Raw genomic sequence first — 19198 nt, forward strand, 5'->3', positions numbered from 1 at the left:
CTCCATCTCTCTGCTGCCATCATCAGTGTGTTGACAACGTGGTTGTGAGGGCTTCACGCATCACTCGCCCACACGGGCAGGAAGGGATGGACGCATAGAGCTTAGCTTGTGCATCTCACTTCCTCCGTCATGGAGGAAATAGTTTTCTGAGTAGTTCCTTTCAGTTTCCTGGAGCTGCGAGGAGACAGCTTATTTTCTGTAACCATATTGCATGGCTACCTTCACTGGAGGGGGTTGGGAAAGCCCACCATTTGCAGAAGTCAGGCTCTGCTGAGTCAGAAGAAGGCAGAGAGGCCCTGGCTCTTGGGGAAGCAGCCTTCAGTGTTCACCACCACAAGCAAGACCCCTTGATTTGTGAAGTCCTTGAGGAATGTGGTCTACATTTCTTGAATGTGACCAGTGAATTTGAATCATTCTTTAAATTGAAACAAATCCAAAAGGAGGAAGTTCTGACAGATTTTCATAGAAGAAAGAATTAGGTTACATTGCTACTAACCCTATAGTGAGTTGCAAACTTGCAAACTACTGAAAAGTGGGTCCCTGGGAGCATCTTAACAGTCTCTCTTTTGACTTCCCATCATTAATTCTAGAAGGACTGCTAGGTGCATCTCGCTTATTTATGGAATCCTTACACTAAAGAGTCATTTTTCTAAAGGATGGCAGTAGATGCTTATTATTCATGCTCGCATTAAGACTATAAGCTAAGGCAAATGGGTCTACATATTTATCTATAAATGGGCACTTTTCAAGTGTTGCTACATTTTGCATTCTATTTTAAAGGCAACCATGAAAATGAGTAAATCTTATGCTGGGACCCTGGTTTCCTCTGGAGTCTCTTGCCTGCTATAGATGAGTGCCTCCTGGTCAGCTTCTATAATTCCCCACATTAACTTTAGGGACCTTAAGTGCCCTATTTTTACAAGAAGTTGGCTCCTATATTAGTTGCTAGTTTAGTGAAGACTCTGGCAGTTCAGAACCAAAGGCAGCATTTCAGTTTAAGCAGAGTTACCATACCACATCATGGTCAGGAACAGAGAAAGCTGTGATATAATAAAATCGGAGAAATGGAGAGCAATTCTATAAAATGAACTAGGCAGGTCGGGGAACTAGGAAGATGAAGTTCCAGATTGAAATGGTTCCATCTTCTCTGAACTCTTCACCTTAGGTCCTACTTGGACAACCATTGATCACATGTGAAGAAACAATATGTAGATGTACTTTCTCAGATTGCTGCTTCATAATCCTCAAATCCCAGATATTCTAAATTGACTCTGAGTTTTTAAGTATGGCATTAAAATCACCAGAAATTCAGTGAAGTGATAATTCGCAGGACCTCCTATTTAATCAGTTTCTTTCTTGCTTTTCCCCTACTCAGATTCTTCACGTTTTTCTTTTTCATTCAGTAAATGTATGATCATTGCATCCTCAGAGGATGCCTTCTAAAGTGGTGGGTTGGTTGGAAATGGGAGAAAGGCCTTGAAGGGTGTGGTAGGCTAAAAAATGCCCCCCCACCCCCCCCAAAAAAGTCCATGTTCTAATCCTTAGATCCTGTTAATTTTTCCTTTTATGGCCAAAAGGAGGTCTTTTATGGCTACGTTAAGCATCTGAAATGGAGGATTACCCTTAGTTATCCAATGGAACCTCAATGCAATCACATGTGTTCTTATAAGAAGGAAATAGAGGAAGATTTGACATAGACGAAAGAGGAAATGGCAATGTGACCACACAGGCAGAAATGGGAGGGATGTGGCCACAAGCCCAGGAATACCGGCAGCCCCCAGAGGCTGGAAGAGACAAAGAACAAATGTGATATGGTTTGGCTGTGTCCTCACCCAAATCTCATCTTGAATTGTAGCTCCCATAATCACCGTATGTCATGGGAGGGACCTGGTGGGAGGTAATTGAACCATGGGGGTGGATTTTTTGTGCTAGTCTCATGAGAGTGAATAAGTCTCATGAGGCCTGATGGTTTTATAAAAGGCAGTTCCCCTGTACACGCTGACTTGCCTGCTGCCATGTAAGATGTGCCATTGCTCCTCCTTTGCCTTCTGCCATGATTGTGAGGTCTCCCCAGCCATGTGGAACTGTGAGTTCATTAAACCTCTTTTTCTTTATGAATTACGCAGTCTCCGGTATTTCTTCAGAGCAGTATGAAAATGGACTACTACAAGATGCTTCCCCAGAACCTCCGAGAGCATGCAGCCCTGCTGACACTTGTATTTGGGCCCAGTGAAACTGATTTTAGACTTCCAGACTCCAGAACTGGGAAAGCGTGCTCTTCTGTTGTTTGAAGCCATCAAGTTTGTGGTCATTTGTTTTTTTGTTTTTTTTTATACTTTAAGTTCTAGGGTACATGTGCATAACGTGCAGGTTTGTTACATATGTATATATGTGCCATGTTGGTGTGCTGCACCCATCAACTCATCAGCACCCATCAATTCATCATTTATATCAGGTATAACTCCCCAATGCCATTTGTTACAGCAGCCACAGGAGGCTAAAACAAAGGGAAATAAATGGCATTGCCACTTTTAAAGTGACCATATCTTACAGGCAGGCAAAAGAATGCGCCCATGGAGAGATCAGAACTAGAATGCTTAGAAGCCGTGTGCTACCCCTTGGAAGACCATGAACTGGACACCTGTGCTGTGCACTGACCTGTCTGCTCCTTCCCACCATTCACAGTGGGCGTCCATGCAGGGCTCCTAGCTCAGCTCTCTAGGGGACACCCCTGAGTTTCAAAAGGTGGTTCTTTACCATCTTCACTACCAAGAAAGAAAATGAAATTGACTCACAAGAAGATGCATTTTGATGTTTTTCAAAATTTGAAAGAAAGAGGAAGGAAGAGGAGAGGAAGAGGAAGAGGAATCGCCAGCATTGACTTAATTCTTTTTATTTTACATACGTTCAATTAAACAGATTTAAGCTCCACTTATAGTCTATGTTATTAAATTAATGGAAATGGGAGATTAAATGAAGATCAATAAAAGAAGCCAATGAAATTCAAATTAATAATATACATTGTATATGATAAATAATAATGATTTCTGAGACTAAGTCACCCCTTACAATGTGTAAAGGTATTTGCTACGTGTCACAAGTATTTTAGGTTTAGCATGCCTATTCTCATAGGCATCAGGTGAAGAATTGTCCCACCTGTTATTTCTCTATTGGGAGCACACTACACTGTGTTTATACAGCAATGCAGTCATTTGGGAAGGTTAAATTATAAATAACTGACCTTGGTGTTGGTACATCATGAAGACACATACTGGTTTATGCTCTCAATTCAGGTATGAGTATATGTTTATGATCAGAACATGACTTTATTAATTTTATTGCACAAATGATATGTATAAATAGAAAAAAGTAGACAGTAGACATATATTAAATTGGCTAGGCGTGGTGGCTCATCCTGTAATCCCAGCACTTTGGGAGGCTGAGGCAGGCAGATCACCTGAGGTCAGGAGTTTGAGACCAGCCTGGTCAACATGGTGAAACCCCATCTCTGCTAAAAGTACAAAAATCAGCCAGGTGTCATGGTGCATGCCTATAATATTTGCAATATTTTTTTCACTCTAATAAACTCTCTCATCAAATAATAAGTTGATTTTTAAAATCAAAAACATTTACAACATTCACTATTTCATTTTTTAATTTTTAATTTCTGTGGGTACATAGTAGGTATGTATATTTATGGGACACATGAGATATTTTGATACAGGCATACATTAAATAATAAACACACCATGGTAGATAGGGCATCCATCTCCTCAAGCATTTGTCCTTTCTTTGTGTTATGAACAATCCAATCATACTCTTTTAGTTATTTAAAAATGTACAATAAAGTATTGTTGACTATAGTCAGCTTGTTGTGCTATCAAATAGTAAATCTTACTCTTTCTAACTCTATTTTGTACCCTTTAACCATCCCCCTCTGCCCACCATCCACCACTACCCTTCCCAACCTCTGATGACCATTGTTCTACTCCCTAGCTCCATGAGTTCAATTGCTTAATTTTTGGCTTCCACAAATAAGTGAGAACATGCCAACTCTGTCTTTCTGTGCCAAGTTTGTCTTTCTTAAATTATTTCACTTAATATAATGACCTCCAGTTTCATTCCCGTTGTTGCAAGTGACAAGATCTCATTCATTTTTTGTGGCTGAATAGTACTCCGTTGTGTATACATCCCATATTTTCTTTATCCATTCATCTGTTGATGGACACTTGGGTTGCTTCCAAATCTTGGCTATTATAAACAGGTCTGCAACAAACATGGGAGTGCAGGTGTCTGTTTGATACACTGATTTCCTTTCTTTTGGGTACATACCTAGCAGTGGGATTGCTGGATCATATGGTAGCTCTGTTTTTAGTTTTTTGAGGAGCTTCCAAACTGTTCTCCATAGCAGTTGTACTAATTTACATTTTCATCAACAGTGTATGAGGGTTTCCTTTTCTGCATATCATTGTCAGCATTTGTTATTGAATGTCTTTTGGATATAAGCCATTTTAACTGGGGTAAGATGGTATCTCATTATAGCTTTGATTTGCATTTCTCTGATGATCAGTGATGATCATATACCTGTTTACCATTTGTATGTCTTCTTTTGAGAAATGTCTATTCAGATCTTTTGCCCATTTTTAATTGGATTATTAGATGTTTTCCTATAGAGTTGTTTGACCTCTTTATATATTCTGCTTATGAATTGCTTGTCAGATGGACAGTTTGCAAATATTTCCTCCATTCTGTGGGTTGTCTTTTAACTTTGTTGATTGTTTCCTTTGCTGCGCAGAAGCATTTTAATTTGATGTGATTCCAATTGTCCATTTTTGCTTTGGTTGCCTTTGCTAATGGGGTCTTACTCAAGAAATTTTTACCCAATACAGTGTCCTGGAGAGTTTCCCCAAATTTTTTAGTCGTTTTGTAGTTTGAGGTCTTACATTTAGGCCTTTCATCCATTTTGATTGGATTTTTGCATACGGTCAGAGGGAAGGGTCTAGTTTTATTCTTCTGCATATGGATATCCAGTTTTTCCTTCATAATTTATTGAAGAGACTGTCCTTTCTCCAATATATGTTCTTGGCAACTTTGTTGAAGATGAGTTCACTATAGGTATATGGATTTGTTTCTAGGTTCACTATTCTGTTCCATTGTTCTATGTGTCTGTTTTCATGCCAGTACCATGCTGTTTGTATTACTATAGCTCTGTAATATAATTTCAGTATAAGTCAGATAATATGATTCATCTGGTTTTCTTCATTTTACTTCGAATAACTTTGGATATTCTGGGTCTTTTGTGATTCCATGTAAATTTTAGGGTAGTTATTTCTATTTTTATGAAGAATGTCATAAAATTGACAGATTTCAATGAACCTGTAGACTGCTTTAGATAGTATGGAAATCTTAACAATATTGATTCTTATAATCCATTAACTTGGCAAATATTTTTACTTTTTATGTCTGCTTCCATTTCTTTCATCAATCTTTTATCATTTTTATTGTAGAGATATTTTGCTTCTTTAGTAAGGTTAATTCCTGGGTATTTTATTTTATTTGCAGTGATTATACATTTCTTAATTTATTTTTCAGATTGTTCACCACTGGCATATAGAAAAACTACTGATTTTTGTATGTTGAGTTTATATCCTGCAACTTTGCTGAATTTGTTTATCAGTTCTAATTTTTTGAGTGAAATATTTAGGTTTTTCCAAATATAAGATCACATTATCTACAAGCAAGGATAATATGACTTCTTTTCCAGTTTGGATGCCCTTTATTTCTTTCTCTTGTCTGATTGTTCTAGCTAGGACTTCCAATAATGTATCAAATAATAGTGGTGAAAGTGGGCATCTTTGTCATGTTCCAGATCTTAGAGAAAAGGCTTTCAGTGTTTTTCCATTCAGTGTAATACTAGCTGTGGGTCTGTCATACATGGCTTTTATTGTGTTGAAGTATGTTCTTTATATACACAGTTTTTTGAGGGTTTTGAAATCATGAAGGTATGTTGAATTTTATCAAATGCTTTTTCAGCATCAATCAAAATGATCAAATGTTTTTTGTCCTTCATTCTGTTGATATGAGGTATTAAATATCACATTGATTATTTTGTATATGTTGAACTCCTTGCATCACTGGGATAAATCCCACTTGGTCATGGTGAATGATCTTTTTAATGTGTTGTTGAATTTGATTTGCTAGCATTTTGCTGAGGATTTTTGCATCAATGTTCATCAGGGATATTGGCCTGTAGTTTTCTTTTTAAAATGTGTCTTTGTTGGTTTTGGTACCAGGGTATTACTGGCCTTGTAGAACGCATTGTGGAAGTATTTCTTCCTCTTCTATATTTTGGAATAGGTTGAGTAGGACTGGTATTCGTGTTCCTTTAAATCTTTGGTGAAATTCATCAGGTCCTAGGCTTTTCTATGTGAGGAGACTTTTTATCGTGACTTTGGTCTTGTTACTTGTTATTGGCCAGTTCAGGTTTTGGATTTCTTCATGGTTCAATCTTGGTAGGTTGTATGTATCTAGGAATTTGTTCATTTCTTCTAGTTTTTCCAATTTATTGGCATATAGTTGCTCATAGTAGCTTCTAATGATCCTTTAAATTTCTATGGTATTGATTGTAATATCTCCTTTTTCATCTCTGATTTTATCTACTTGGGTCTTCTTGCTTTTTTTCTTAGTCTGGTTGAAGGTTTGTCAATTTTTTAAATCTTTTCAAAGAAATGACTTTTTGTTTTGTCAATGTTTTGCATTATTTTCTTCCTTTCAATTGCAGTTGTTTCTGCTCTAATCTTTACTATTTATTTTCTTCTACTAATTTTACTTTGCCTTGCTTTTCTTGTTTTTAAAAAATGCATCATTAGGTTGTTTATTTGAAGTTTTTCAAGTTTTTCTGCCTTTTGATGTGGGCATTTATAGCTGCAAACTTTCCTTTTACTACTGCTCCCACTGTATCCTATAGGTCTTGGTATGTTGTGTTTCCATTATCCTTTGAAGACGTTTTTTCATTTTCTTTTTAATTTATTCATTGGCACACTGATCATTCAGAAGCACATTTTAAATTTCCATGTGTTTGTGTAGTTTCCAAAATTCCTCCTGTTATTGATTTCTAGTTTTATTCTATCATGGTCAGGGAAGACACTTGATACAGTTTCACTTTTTGAATGTTCTGAGACTTATTTTGTGACCTAACATATGGTCTGTCCTTGAGAATGATCCATGTGCTCAGAGGAAGAATGTATTTTCTGTAGCTGTTGGATTAAATCTTCTGTAAATATGTATTAGTTTGGTTTGGTCTACAGTGCAGAGTAAGTTCAGTGTTTCTTTGTTGATTTTCTGTGTGGATGATCTGTCCACTGATGAAAGTGGCGTTTTTGAAGTCTCTAGCTATTATGGTATGGGAGTCCATAGCTGTCTTTAGCTTTAATAATATTTGCTTTATATATCTGAGTACTTCAGTGTTGGGTGCATATATATTTACAACTGTTATAACCGCATGCTGAATTGACCACTTTATCATTGTATTATGACCTTGTCTCTTTTTATAGTTTTTGTGATGACATCTATTTTGTTGGATATAAAATAGCTACTCTTGCTCTTTTTTGGTTTCCATTGGCATGGAATGTCTTTTTCCATCCCTTTATTTTAAGTCTGTGTGTCTTTATAGGTAAAGTGTGTTTCGTGTAGGCAACAAATCATTGGGTCTTTTGTTATCCATTCAGCCACTCTATGGCTTTTGATGTATGTTTGTTTACATTCAAGGTTATTATTAATAAGTAAAAACTAACTCCTGCCATTTTGTTGTTTTCTGATTGTTTTGCAGTCTTCTCTTTCTTCTTACCTTTTTTCCTGTATTCCACTTCATGAAGGTGATTTTATCTGGTGGTATGTTTTAATTTCTTGCTTTTTACTTTTTGTGTATGTGTTGTTTTTTTTTTTTTTTTTTGATTTCAGGTTACCACGAAGTTTGCAAATAATATAACCCATTATTTTAAACTGATGACAAGTTAATACTGATTGCATAAACAAAAAAACTAACAAGCACAGAGAAAACCAATAAAAAGTATACACTTTATCCATTTTTTAACTTTTTGTTGTTTCTATTTGTATCTTCTTGTACTGTCTATGTCTTGAAAAGTTTTTGTAGTTATTATTTTTTATCAGTTCATCTTTTTTTTTTTTTTTTTTTTTGAGACGGAGTCTCGCTCTGTCGCCCGGGCTGGAGTGCAGTGGCCGGACCTCAGCTCACTGCAATCTCCGCCTCCCAGGTTCACGCCATTCTCTTGCCTCAGCCTCCCGAGTAGCTGGGACTACAGGCGCCCGCCACCTTGCCCGGCTAGTTTTTTGTATTTTTTAGTAGAGACGGGGTTTCACTGTGTTAGCCAGGATGGTCTCGATCTCCTGACCTCGTGATCCACCCGTCTCGGTCTCCCAAAGTGCTGGGATTACAGGCTTGAGCCACTGCGCCTGGCCTTTCAGTTCATCTTTTAGTCTTTCTACTCAAGATATGAGTTGTTAACACATCCAAGCTATACTGTTATAATATTCTGTGTTTTTCTGTGTAGTCACTATATGGAATTTTGCACCTTCAGACGACTTCTTATTGCTCATTTACATCCTTTTCTTTCAAACTGAAAAATTCCCTTTAGCATTTATTGTAGGAGAGGTCTGGGATTGATGAAATCATTCAGCTTTTGTTTGTCTGATAAAGTCTTTATTTCTCCTTCATGTTTGAAGGATATTTTCACTGAATATACTATTCTAGGATAAATGTTTTTTTCCTTTCAGGGCTTTAAATATGCCATGCCACTCTCTCCTGGCTTGTAAGGTTTCTACAGAAAAGTCTGCTGCCAGAGGTTTTGGAGTTCTATTGTATGTTATTTTTCTCTTGCCACTTTTAAGATTCTTTCTTTATCCTTGACCTTTGGGAGTTTGATTATTAAATGTCTTGAGGTAGTCTTCTTTGGGTTAAATCTGCTTGTGTTCTATAACCTTCTTGTACTTGAAGATTGATATCTTTTTGTAGATTTGGGAAGTTCTCTGTTATTATCCCTTTGAATAAACTTTCTATCTCTCTCTTTCTCAACCTCCCGATTCAGCCAACCACTCTTATATTTGCCCTATTGAGGTTCTTTTCTAGATCTTGTAGGCATACTACATCCTTCTTTATTCTTTCTTTGGTCTCTTCTGACTGTCAGGGGTGGAGGACAAGGGGAGGGATAGCATTAGGAGAAATACCTAATGTAGATGACGGGTTGATGGGTGCAGAAAACCACCATGGCACATGTATACCTATATAACACACCTGCACATTCTGCACATGTATCCCAGAACTTAAAGTATAATATAAATAAATAAATACAGAATGTCATTTCTCACACTTCTGGAGGCTAGAAGTCCAAGATCAAGGTGCCAGCAGGGTTGGTTTCTGGTGAATTCTCCCTTCCTGGCCTGCAGAGCTCACCTTCTTGCTGTATCCTCTCCCTGCTTTTTCTCTGTGAGTGCACATATGTGTGCATGAAGAGAGGAAAAGAGAGTTCTTGTTTCTCTTCCTCCTTTTTAAGTACACTAGTCCTACCAGATTAGAGCTTCGCCCTCTTATCTCATTTCACTTCAGTTTCTTTCTTAAAGGCTCTGTCTCCAAATAGAATCATATTGGGGGTTAGGGTGTCAACATATGGATGTGTTGGTAGGTACAATTGAGTACATAATACCCATGCACATGGACATCTTTGGGATGGCCCTGTCTTACCTAACATTTCTGTTCTCTGACCCCCAAAGATTCACGTCCTTCTCATATATAAAGCACATTCATTCACTCCACCCCAAGGTCCTCAGAAATCTCAACCTGTTATAGTATCAACTCAAAGGTCTGTGATCTCATCAGTTCAGAGTTCCCAGATTTTAATATTGAAGTCATCTGAATGAGTTTTGAGTAGGCCTCTGGGTATACTCCATCCAAAGCACAATTCATCTCTACAGTGGGTCTGAGAAACTGGAGAGGAAAACACAGTAGTGGGACAAGTATAGAATGACAGTTATAGACATTCTTGTTCAAAAAGGGGAATAAAAGGAGTCACTAGTTCCAAACAACTTCCAAATTCAGTTGGGGAAACTGCATTAGGTTTACAGGCTTGGGAATAGTATCCTAGGGCTCTCAGGTCTGCCCTCTGGGAGTCATCCTCCTTCTTCATGAATGGCGGCTTGAGCTTGTAGCTGAGTAGTTTTATAAGCATGTTTTCTGCCTGATAGTTTTGGGGGTCTGATATGGTTTGGTTCTGTGTTCCCACCCAAATCTCATGTCAAATTGTAATCCTAACGTGTTGAATGAGAGGCTGGTGGGAGGTGATTGGATCGTGGGGGTGGTTTCTAATGGTTTAGCACCATCCCCCTGGTGCTGTCTTGTGATAGAGTTCTCACGAGATCTGCTTGTTTAAAAGTGTGGCACCTCCCTCTTTGCTTTCTTTCTCTCCTTTCACCATGTCACAGGGTGCTTGCTTCCCCTTTTCCTTCTACCACGATGGTAAGTTTCCTGAGGCCTCCCCAGCCATGCAGAACTGTGAGCCAATTAAACCTCATTTCATTGTAAATTACCGAGTCTCAGGTAGTTCTTTACAGCAGTGTGAGAATGGGCTAATACAGAGTCCAACAGCCTTTATTTGTTTCATGTTCCCTCTCTCCTTTTCAGTCCAAGCTGGCAATGTTTCTACAGATATAAATTCTTAAGAATCTGTGCATCTTCTATGTATGTCATGGGAATTCATTCCATTAGACAAGTGGCTCTTCCCTAGGATTCTTCTAGATACTTTCATCTCTATGTTTGGCTTCTGCTAAGAGAGCTTTGGGGTCTGTGAATCACACATTTAAGCTCTTCAAAGGGCCTTTTGTGTGACTGAATACTGACCTTTTGATCTTTCAAGGTATTAGCAAAGGTTTTTCACCCATGCTCTCAGGATGGCAGTATCTTTCTTGACAGTGAATCTCTTAATTTCAGCATTTTTTATAATCTGAATAAAGTGACACATTTCTCCAAAGAAGATATAAAAATAACCAGTAAGTGCATGAAAAGATGCTCAACATCATTAGCTTGCAATGTTATTCATCTATAAAAAGGAATGAAGTACTGGTACATTCTGTACATATTACAACATAGATGAACTTTGAAAACACAATGCTAAGTGAAACAAGCCAGTCATGACAAAATGCATATTGTATGATTCCATCTATATTAAATGTCCAGAATAGCCAAATGTTTAGAGAGAAAGAAGATTTTTGGTTGCGAAGAGCTGAAGAGAGATGTGGGGGAATGGGGAGTGCTGCTAATTGTTGTGCTAATCTTTTGGGGGTAATGAAAATGTTTCAAATTTAGGTCAGTAATGGTGCACAACTCTGTGAACATACTAAAACCATTGTGTTGTAGATTTTAAATGGCTAAGTTTTATGGTATGTAAATTTTATCTCTAATAAAGGTGTCAAGAAAGGAATAAACTAGGTAGGAAAATATATCAACCTATCCACATATGTGAAGTCACAGGTGCCTAATGGTGTTACTCACTAAAGCAAACAGGCTGCTGAATATATTTTAAGGTTTCAGTTTATTTCCTAGATCTAAAAGAATGGAGGTAAGGACATGAAGAGGCAATGAATACCTTTGATGTATTTGATTTAGAAGCTTAAAATAAAGCATAACTACAATTTCTTAGTTCATAAGATGTGCTGAATAATGCTGATGACTTAGTTTCTACGATTTCAATAAAAAGTATTATGTGACTAATTTTGGTATTATGCTACCAGTTTTCTTAGATGATTTGAAGACGTGAACTTGTAAGGAAAAGCTTTTAAGATAAATTAGTATCTCTGTGAGACTTTTTATAGACATAAATCTGGAGTATAACCATAAATAATACACTTTAGTAACACAAAGGCTACATTACAAAAAAGTAAGCAGAAATACAAGCAAAGGCACAGATTTTTAAAATAAATGCTTTCTTCATTCAAAAGAAATGGACGGAACATCTGTTTGCCAGGCCCCTTGGAGAGATGAAGTCGCAATTCCTAACTAAAACAGGAAAGGAAAATATCAAGCTAGTACGGGAAATAGACTTGAAAGCAAATAACTAGTTCATTGATAGTAGCTCCTGGTGGCAGAAAAGAAAACATAATCAACTTTCAGAAAGTAAAACACCCACACACATTGTAAAGAGGTATTGACTGTACATTTTCTTGTAGCTCCTCTAGCATCACTCAGGCAAGATTATTTAATGCAATTCTTATCCCAACAATAGTTATTTCATTTCTTACATTTGGGGTTGGATGGTTCTAGAGAGATTTCTTCAGAGAAATATATTTTTATGTATTTTGGAGTAAATCTCACTCTTTGTAAGGAGAGAGAGTGTTCCCCTGACTCACAGCTGCTGCCGTGGCTTCCTTCTGTCTCTAGGGTTTTTGTGTATGGATGAGATGTGACCATCTCAGCTCTGACCTATGGATTCATATGGTGAACAATCTGCCAGTGGGACAGTTTAATTCAGGATTCAGTCGAAATCCACAAGGTTCATATGGTGATTTGCAGACATGCTACCTGGTTTTAAATTTTATTGTTTCTAATCTCTTGATGGTATAGCATGATATAAATTTATTCTTTCATTATGATAAGAATCTACCAAGGAAATAGGAATAGCACCTGCAACACATAGCATGGATTCTATCTCTTTTACTTTAAGAAAAAAGAAAGCAATATAATTGAAAGTCTTGTTCCAGCATCCACAGGGCCTGATACAGGGTACTCAATCAATAAATATGCTGGCAGAACTAAATGATGTGTTTCCTGTGTTCTCATTGAGCTTTTTCCTTGTTACTTAGCAGCATCTGTGTTGGGTCCATCGCTGATAGAACAGGATGCAGTGGTTTATTTTTAAGCAAAAGTGATCTCATTGGAATTTGTGAATTAATGGTACAGACATTGGAAAACGGACAGCTTCTTTGATTTCCACCTGTTTTTGTGAAGTGTTGGTAAGGAAGCAAACAAATAGTATCCATTTTGTAGGAATAACATACAAATTGTTCTAAATACAAAGAGTACTTTACTCTGAGCCTCAGCTTGGGGGTCTGTCTCCCCTGTAAAGCAAGCCCACCAAGCCCTTGTCTCCTTTGAGTTTTGGAAATACCTAATGCTTGACATCTGCCAACCGATTCCTCTCACATCTTTGGAAGAGTCATTTATCCTCTCAGTAGCTCAGTGTAACCTTCCTTCCTCCTCGTTATGGTGGGGATCAGGAGAAATAATAAATATCATTGCACTTGGAAGACTATAAAGCACTTTAGAGTTGTCAGTTATTCCAAATTGCTCACAAAAGCAGAACCTTACAGAAGGTCTTGGACTCTTCTGGGTAGGTTTTCTTTGTTATCAAGCTGAGTTTGTCGGTAGCTCACCTCTACTTGCAGGAATTGCATGCCCCTCCAGCAGCTATGCTCGGGTGATGGGATTTATTTCTAGTTTTCTGGTATTAAAAATATTTAGAGAAGGAGTTCCAAAGGGTTCTCCAGGAATTTTACTATTTAACAAATATCTGAGGAAGGGAAAGGAGGCTGAGAAATTTGCATTACACATTGGCCTCCGTAAAGAATAACTACATCACTGCAGATTTCAGCATGCCTTTACATGCTGGTGAGCTAACCAGGCCAAGTCAATTTGCAGTGCCATGGAGTTTTCTGTAATATATCAAGCTAAAGGGCCGGAAGGAACTTTATTTTTCAGTGATCCCTGAATTGCCTTTGGGACGAAATCCAAACAGTGAAAGCCACTGCCCCTTCTTGTATCACCAACTTTATGTTGCCTTCCAGTTTAAGAAGGAAGATTGAGCACAGAAATGTTCCTTGTTTTGATGGCAAGTATGTAGAAGTGACAGCAAAATAAATAACAAAAAACATAGCTACAGCCAGGCATGGTGGCGCACACCTGTAATCCCAGCACTTTGGGAGGCCACGGTGGGCAGATCACCTCAGGTCAAGAGTTCGAGACCAGCCTGGCTAATATAGTGAAACCCCGTCTCTACTAAAAATACAAAAATTAGCCAGGCTTGGTGACAGGTGCCTTTAATCCCAGCTACTCAGGAAGCTGAGGCAAGAGAATCGTTTGAATGTGGGAGGCGGAAGGTGCAGTGAGCCAAGACTGTACCACTGCACTCCAGCCTGTCTGACAGAGCATGACTCCATCTCAAAAAGCAAACAAACTGGCCGGGCGCGGTAGCCCAAGCCTGTAATCCCAGCACTTTGGGAGGCCAAGACGGGCGGATCACGAGGTCAGGAGATCGAGACCTTCCTGGCTAACACGGTGAAACCCCGTCTCTACTAAAAACTACAAAAAACTAGCTGGGCGAGGTGGCGGGTGCCTGTAGTCCCAGCTACTCGGGAGGCTGAGGCAGGAGAATGGCGTAAACCCGGGAGGCGGAGCTTGCAGTGAGCTGAGATCCGGCCACTGCACTCCAGCCTGGGCGACAGAGTGAGACTCCGTCTCAAAAAAAAAAAAAAAAAACCAAACAAACATATGTAAGAAACCTGCCCGTTGTACACATGTACCCTAGAACACAAAGTATAATAATAATAAAAAAGCAAACAAAAGCATAGCTGCTTCTTTCTCAAAAACAAGAGCAGGAGTTCTTCACATACCTGGATCTTCAGGAAGGCATCCTCACAGGAAGGAACAGAAAAAAACCTACAGCAGGAGAGAAGGCCAAATTTCCGTCATCCTCAAGTCAAAGAGACTGAAGTCAGGCACAACAGGAGGGCTTGGAAGGTTGGTTTTCATGAGAGACCAGGGGTACATGGAGCCCCTGCCTGAAAATGGGGTTCGTGGTCAGAAGGCCTCAGATCACATCACCCATTTGGAGGAAAGGGCTCCAGCCGAAATGGTCACCTAAGACTTAGTTTAGAGCTGTTACCTAGACAGAATCTCAAAACTGCCTGAGGACCACCCAACCAGAGGCCTCTCAAAACCCAGAACACTTGTAAGACAGAAGCTTACGACCAAGAACCACAAGGCATCTGCAGAAAACATCCCCCTGTGAAGCAGAAACCGACCCAACATACCTGAAAACCAAAATCCAAAGAAATTTAAATCAATAGGGAAAACAGAAAATGACATTTTAGATTTTTCAAAGAACTAGGACTCTACTAAAGAAGCATGAAACTATAAAATATGAGTAGATGATCTTGAAAAGGTTATTTAGACATATTAGATATTAAAATGTAATTATTTTAAATTTAAATCCTTAGTTGGGTAATAGAATAGTCTAGGTGTATTAAAATCTTGACAGCTAGGAGACTGCACTGAAGAAATCATCCAAATACTCCCAGAGGCATAAAAAGGTAGAAAAACTTAAGAAAAAGCCCAAGGTGTGGGGACTGACCTAGAAGCTCTGGCACAGCCCAGCTGGGATTCTGGAAGGAGGGGACCAAATGCTGGAGGAGTCATATTTTATGAGATAATTATTGGTAGTATTCCTGATGTGAAGAAAGGTAGTCTTTCAGCTGAAAATATGACTGACTGTTAAGCAGAATTTTTAAAGAAAATCCACAAGTGGGCATTTTCTGATGGAATTTCAGAATATCAAATACAATGAGAGAATCTCCCTCCCCTCTAGGAATTTCCTGTTCACACTGTCTGCCATGCCAATGCCAACACACACAATCTCCTGAAAATACTGCATCCACCGACATCTTCCTGCCCTTACGATCCTTCCTAGCTTGAATGTTTTTCTCTCACCTTTATCTTGGCTAGCAGCCTCTTTCCTTCAGCAAGTTCTCCTGGAATCCCTCCCACCTTCTTATTTAATAGTCTGCTTCCATATTAGCAGGACGAGCCCTGTTCCTCTCGGTACCATCCCTGCTGTGTTCTGGTCATTCGTTCCACTTTGGCTCCACTGCTCTGTGAGCTTGTATAAGGCCTTTCTCTTCTTCAGGGCTCAGTGTGGTTTCTGGAATGTGGCAGTCACCTGTGCCTGTCATTATCTCAGATGATTTTGGGAATGAATCAAAACATAAACCAATGAATTAGATATCAGTTGAATGTGCCAATGAGCCATCTAGGTCCAGAGAAGCCAGCAGTTAGTCTCTTAAGGAGACAGAGCTAATTAAGGACAGAGTCATGTCCTGGCTTGAATGGAACACTTTTAATGGCATATAACATAATGCCTGCACCACATACTTTCCCTATATAGAAGTCTTAAGTGTTTTAAAAATATCTTTAAAAAACAAATAAAATTACAGTTTTAAAAATAAAATACATGTATAAATAGAAAGATTTTCAGAAAGTGAATACATTGCCTTTTCATCTTTTATTTCCAAAGTCTGTTTAAATGGCAGTCTTACATGTTTTTTCTTATGAGACACATAGATACCTTAAGTTGTGTGGTTAGAATCACTCTTGAATAGTGAAGTTTAATCAGATAAAATGTAAATTTTATCATGATTATTTATTTTCTGACCATGTATTTAAGAATGTCTCAGAAAGTTTTAAGACTTCTTAATTGTAAGATCAGAGTGTAACTTTATTAGATCAATGTCTAGTAATTTTTAAAATTCTCATTTATTGTCGTGTATATGGAAGTGCATCATGTTTGAAGCCCTGTGCCTTTTCGTGGGGCTGCTTCATCCACACCTAGAAAGCTCCTAGAGCGAAGAAAGAACTTGGTTTGGTTTAATGTGCTATGTTCAGCACCCAGGATAGCTCCATACACAGTCAAGTCTCACAATAAGGCCACCTTGAGTCGCAGCATTCTGTAATTTTCAAAAGACTGCTAACCACAGTAACCCTACTTGATATTCAAGAGATCAATCAATGCACAAAGGAATACATGACTTTTCTGACAACTTCAGTAATTTGCCAACATCCAGACCCAAAAGGAAGAAACCAAAAGTGACATAATAAAACCCATGCAATGTACTAGGTTCCTAGAAGCTTTGAATATTTTATTTAGAGATTATTTATTCTTATATGTTTATGTAATCCTAACAAAATTTCTTTCTGTTTTTTCTAACCTGCCAGAGAGTTCAAAACAGAAAATTAAAAGAGGCAAATGGGGGCAACCTGCTCGGGTCCCCTTCCACACTGTGGAAGCTTTATTCTTTCATTCTTTGCAATAAATCTTGCTGCTGCTCAAAAAAAAAAAAAAAAAAAAAGAAAGAAAAAAAAAAAAAAAAAAAAAAGAAAAAAAAAGGCAAATGGTTCTGTCAAGATCAAGAACAGTAACAGTCGAAAAAGTGTAACAGCCAGAAATTGAAACAAGAAACAGACATACCCGCCAGACATTGAAACACAAAAGCACACAGATCTAAAGCCACTGAATGTGGAATGCACACAGACCCTGAATGTGGAATGCACACAGACATAATGCACCTCAGTTAGCACCAAGATCACCCCACATAACAGCACAACAGGAAACTGCTGAAATGAGAACTGGACGTCTTTGAAAAAAAATGTGCAATGGTATTTAGCATCTTGTATTTAAGAGGGCAGGGAAGTAAATAAGCATCCTAGGTAGATAATACCTAACAGATATGGTCAAGTTAATATACAGAGGAGTTTCTTATTAGTATAACAGAAGGGAAGGTGGTGGAATGGCCTGGCCTGTAGGCTCACAGGTCAGGCAAGCTGGCAGCCCTGTGTCTTTTCAAAGTCAGTAAGTGGATTTTTGTGCCTCTAATGGAGAGAGCCTCTTCTGAGGAGGAGCAAAAACTCTAGAAGCTTTGACCCCTGGAAATACAGGATAAAAGCTCTCAGATTTTTAAAGTCTCATCCACTGGTGCCATTAACTAAACATCTCCTCTTAGGATGAACATTAGCTGAGTGTGTTCACAGGCTTATCCCAAGTGCTTACTCCTAAACCTTGTAACTGAGATGCGGCAAGTCAGAATCTGGTAGTTTGTGTACAGATAACTGGGGTTTTATCCTGTCTGAACAAGAACTAACCCACAATCCAGAGACAGCCAGGGACAAGTGATGCTTATGGAGAATGAAGACCTAAGGAATATTTTCTGTGTCTTTGAGTTCCCAGCAGTCAAAATGTTGCACTTAATGAATGCTTCATGAATGATCAATTACATCATATGACTGAGATCCATTCTGGATATCCTTACCTTCCTCTCAACTATTCCCACCCTATTGTTCATAAACCAATCTTGAAAGAATTATTTACCTCCATACTAAGAAATACGATCACTTACATGCTGCAGGTGTGGGTGAGGAGGCGCGATGCTATTCTACTGAATCATGATCTCCTTAGCATGGATTTTGCTAGTTTAATTAAAAACAGAATGCGAGACTGGCTTTTATCCACATTCACTGATGGACATGATGTGTGTTCCCATCCATACTGTTTATGAAAGGCAATCAATGTTTATGGTCCTCGCATCTTACTAATTATGAAACAAGTTTAACTCTTTCTTTTTTTTCTAGCGGAAGATAACAGTCTGTCTCAAAAGAAGAAGGTCACTGTGGAAGATCTCTTCAGTGAAGACTTCAAAATTCATGACCCCGAGGCTAAGTGGATAAGTGGTAAGTCCAGGTCCTTCATGCAGGGGACATTGCTTCCCCACGCCTCACCCCCACTTTCAATAGGTTGGGTCTGGTAATTTGCCTCTCAGATTTCCCCCTTTGGCCACAAAAGGGGATCTACAGAGCTTTTGCTGTGATCACCGTCAGATTATCATTCTATGAAAGTGTGTATCTGGTGAAATCAGGCTTTTGTAATGGTGTTGCCTCCCAAGCATCCGCACAGCCTTCACTCAGTGAGCAATGGGTCTGCTGAAGACGTGTCCTCCGTGTGCCACCTCCCAGAGACACCAGAGACATCATTTCCCTGGGGGAGCTGTGGGGTGTTGCTTAGCAACAGGAACAGTGCAGGGCACGGTGAGCTTTCCTTCCTTCTCCACAATCTTCATTCCCTTTTGTTCTCTTGCTCTCTTTCTGTTAGGCAGAAGGACCAAAAGCGACTCACGGGGCTCTTGTAGAATAGCTTCCAAACGAACCATGGAGTGCCGTACGCAGATGCAGATTCATTTATTTTCCCTGTTGAACTTTAATTTGGATTAAATCTACTTTCCTTGTGTGGGGGATTTTTTTAAAAAAAACAACAGAACAAAATACAGTTGGGGGCAGAAGGCATGTGTTCAGAATGCCTGTGTTGGTTCAGAA

At 38.7% G+C, this 19198-nt stretch overlaps 1 protein-coding gene and 1 long non-coding RNA gene across 12 annotated transcripts in view; one reads left to right on the plus strand and one right to left on the minus strand.

The window, feature by feature from the left end:
* The window catches only part of DPP6 (dipeptidyl peptidase like 6), a 1140747-nt gene that overhangs the window by 714871 nt on the left and 406678 nt on the right, over positions 1-19198 (plus strand). For all 11 annotated transcript variants that reach the window (XR_003306682.2, XM_026447005.2, XM_026447006.2 and 8 more), the window contains one exon: positions 18461-18559. Coding sequence is in view for 10 of the 11 variants with exons in the window: in XM_026447005.2 (XP_026302790.1) it covers positions 18461-18559 (99 nt within the window). In the remaining variant the exon portion in view is untranslated. The remainder of the gene's footprint in view (positions 1-18460; positions 18560-19198) is intronic.
* LOC113219713 overlaps positions 1-19198 on the minus strand; it is a 36410-nt gene that overhangs the window by 11963 nt on the left and 5249 nt on the right. The window contains exon 2 of the long non-coding RNA XR_003306683.1: positions 14674-14719. This is a non-coding gene — a long non-coding RNA (uncharacterized LOC113219713). The remainder of the gene's footprint in view (positions 1-14673; positions 14720-19198) is intronic.

Source organism: Piliocolobus tephrosceles, chromosome 8 (genome assembly GCF_002776525.5).
Source record: "Piliocolobus tephrosceles isolate RC106 chromosome 8, ASM277652v3, whole genome shotgun sequence".
NCBI lineage: Eukaryota > Metazoa > Chordata > Mammalia > Primates > Cercopithecidae > Piliocolobus > Piliocolobus tephrosceles.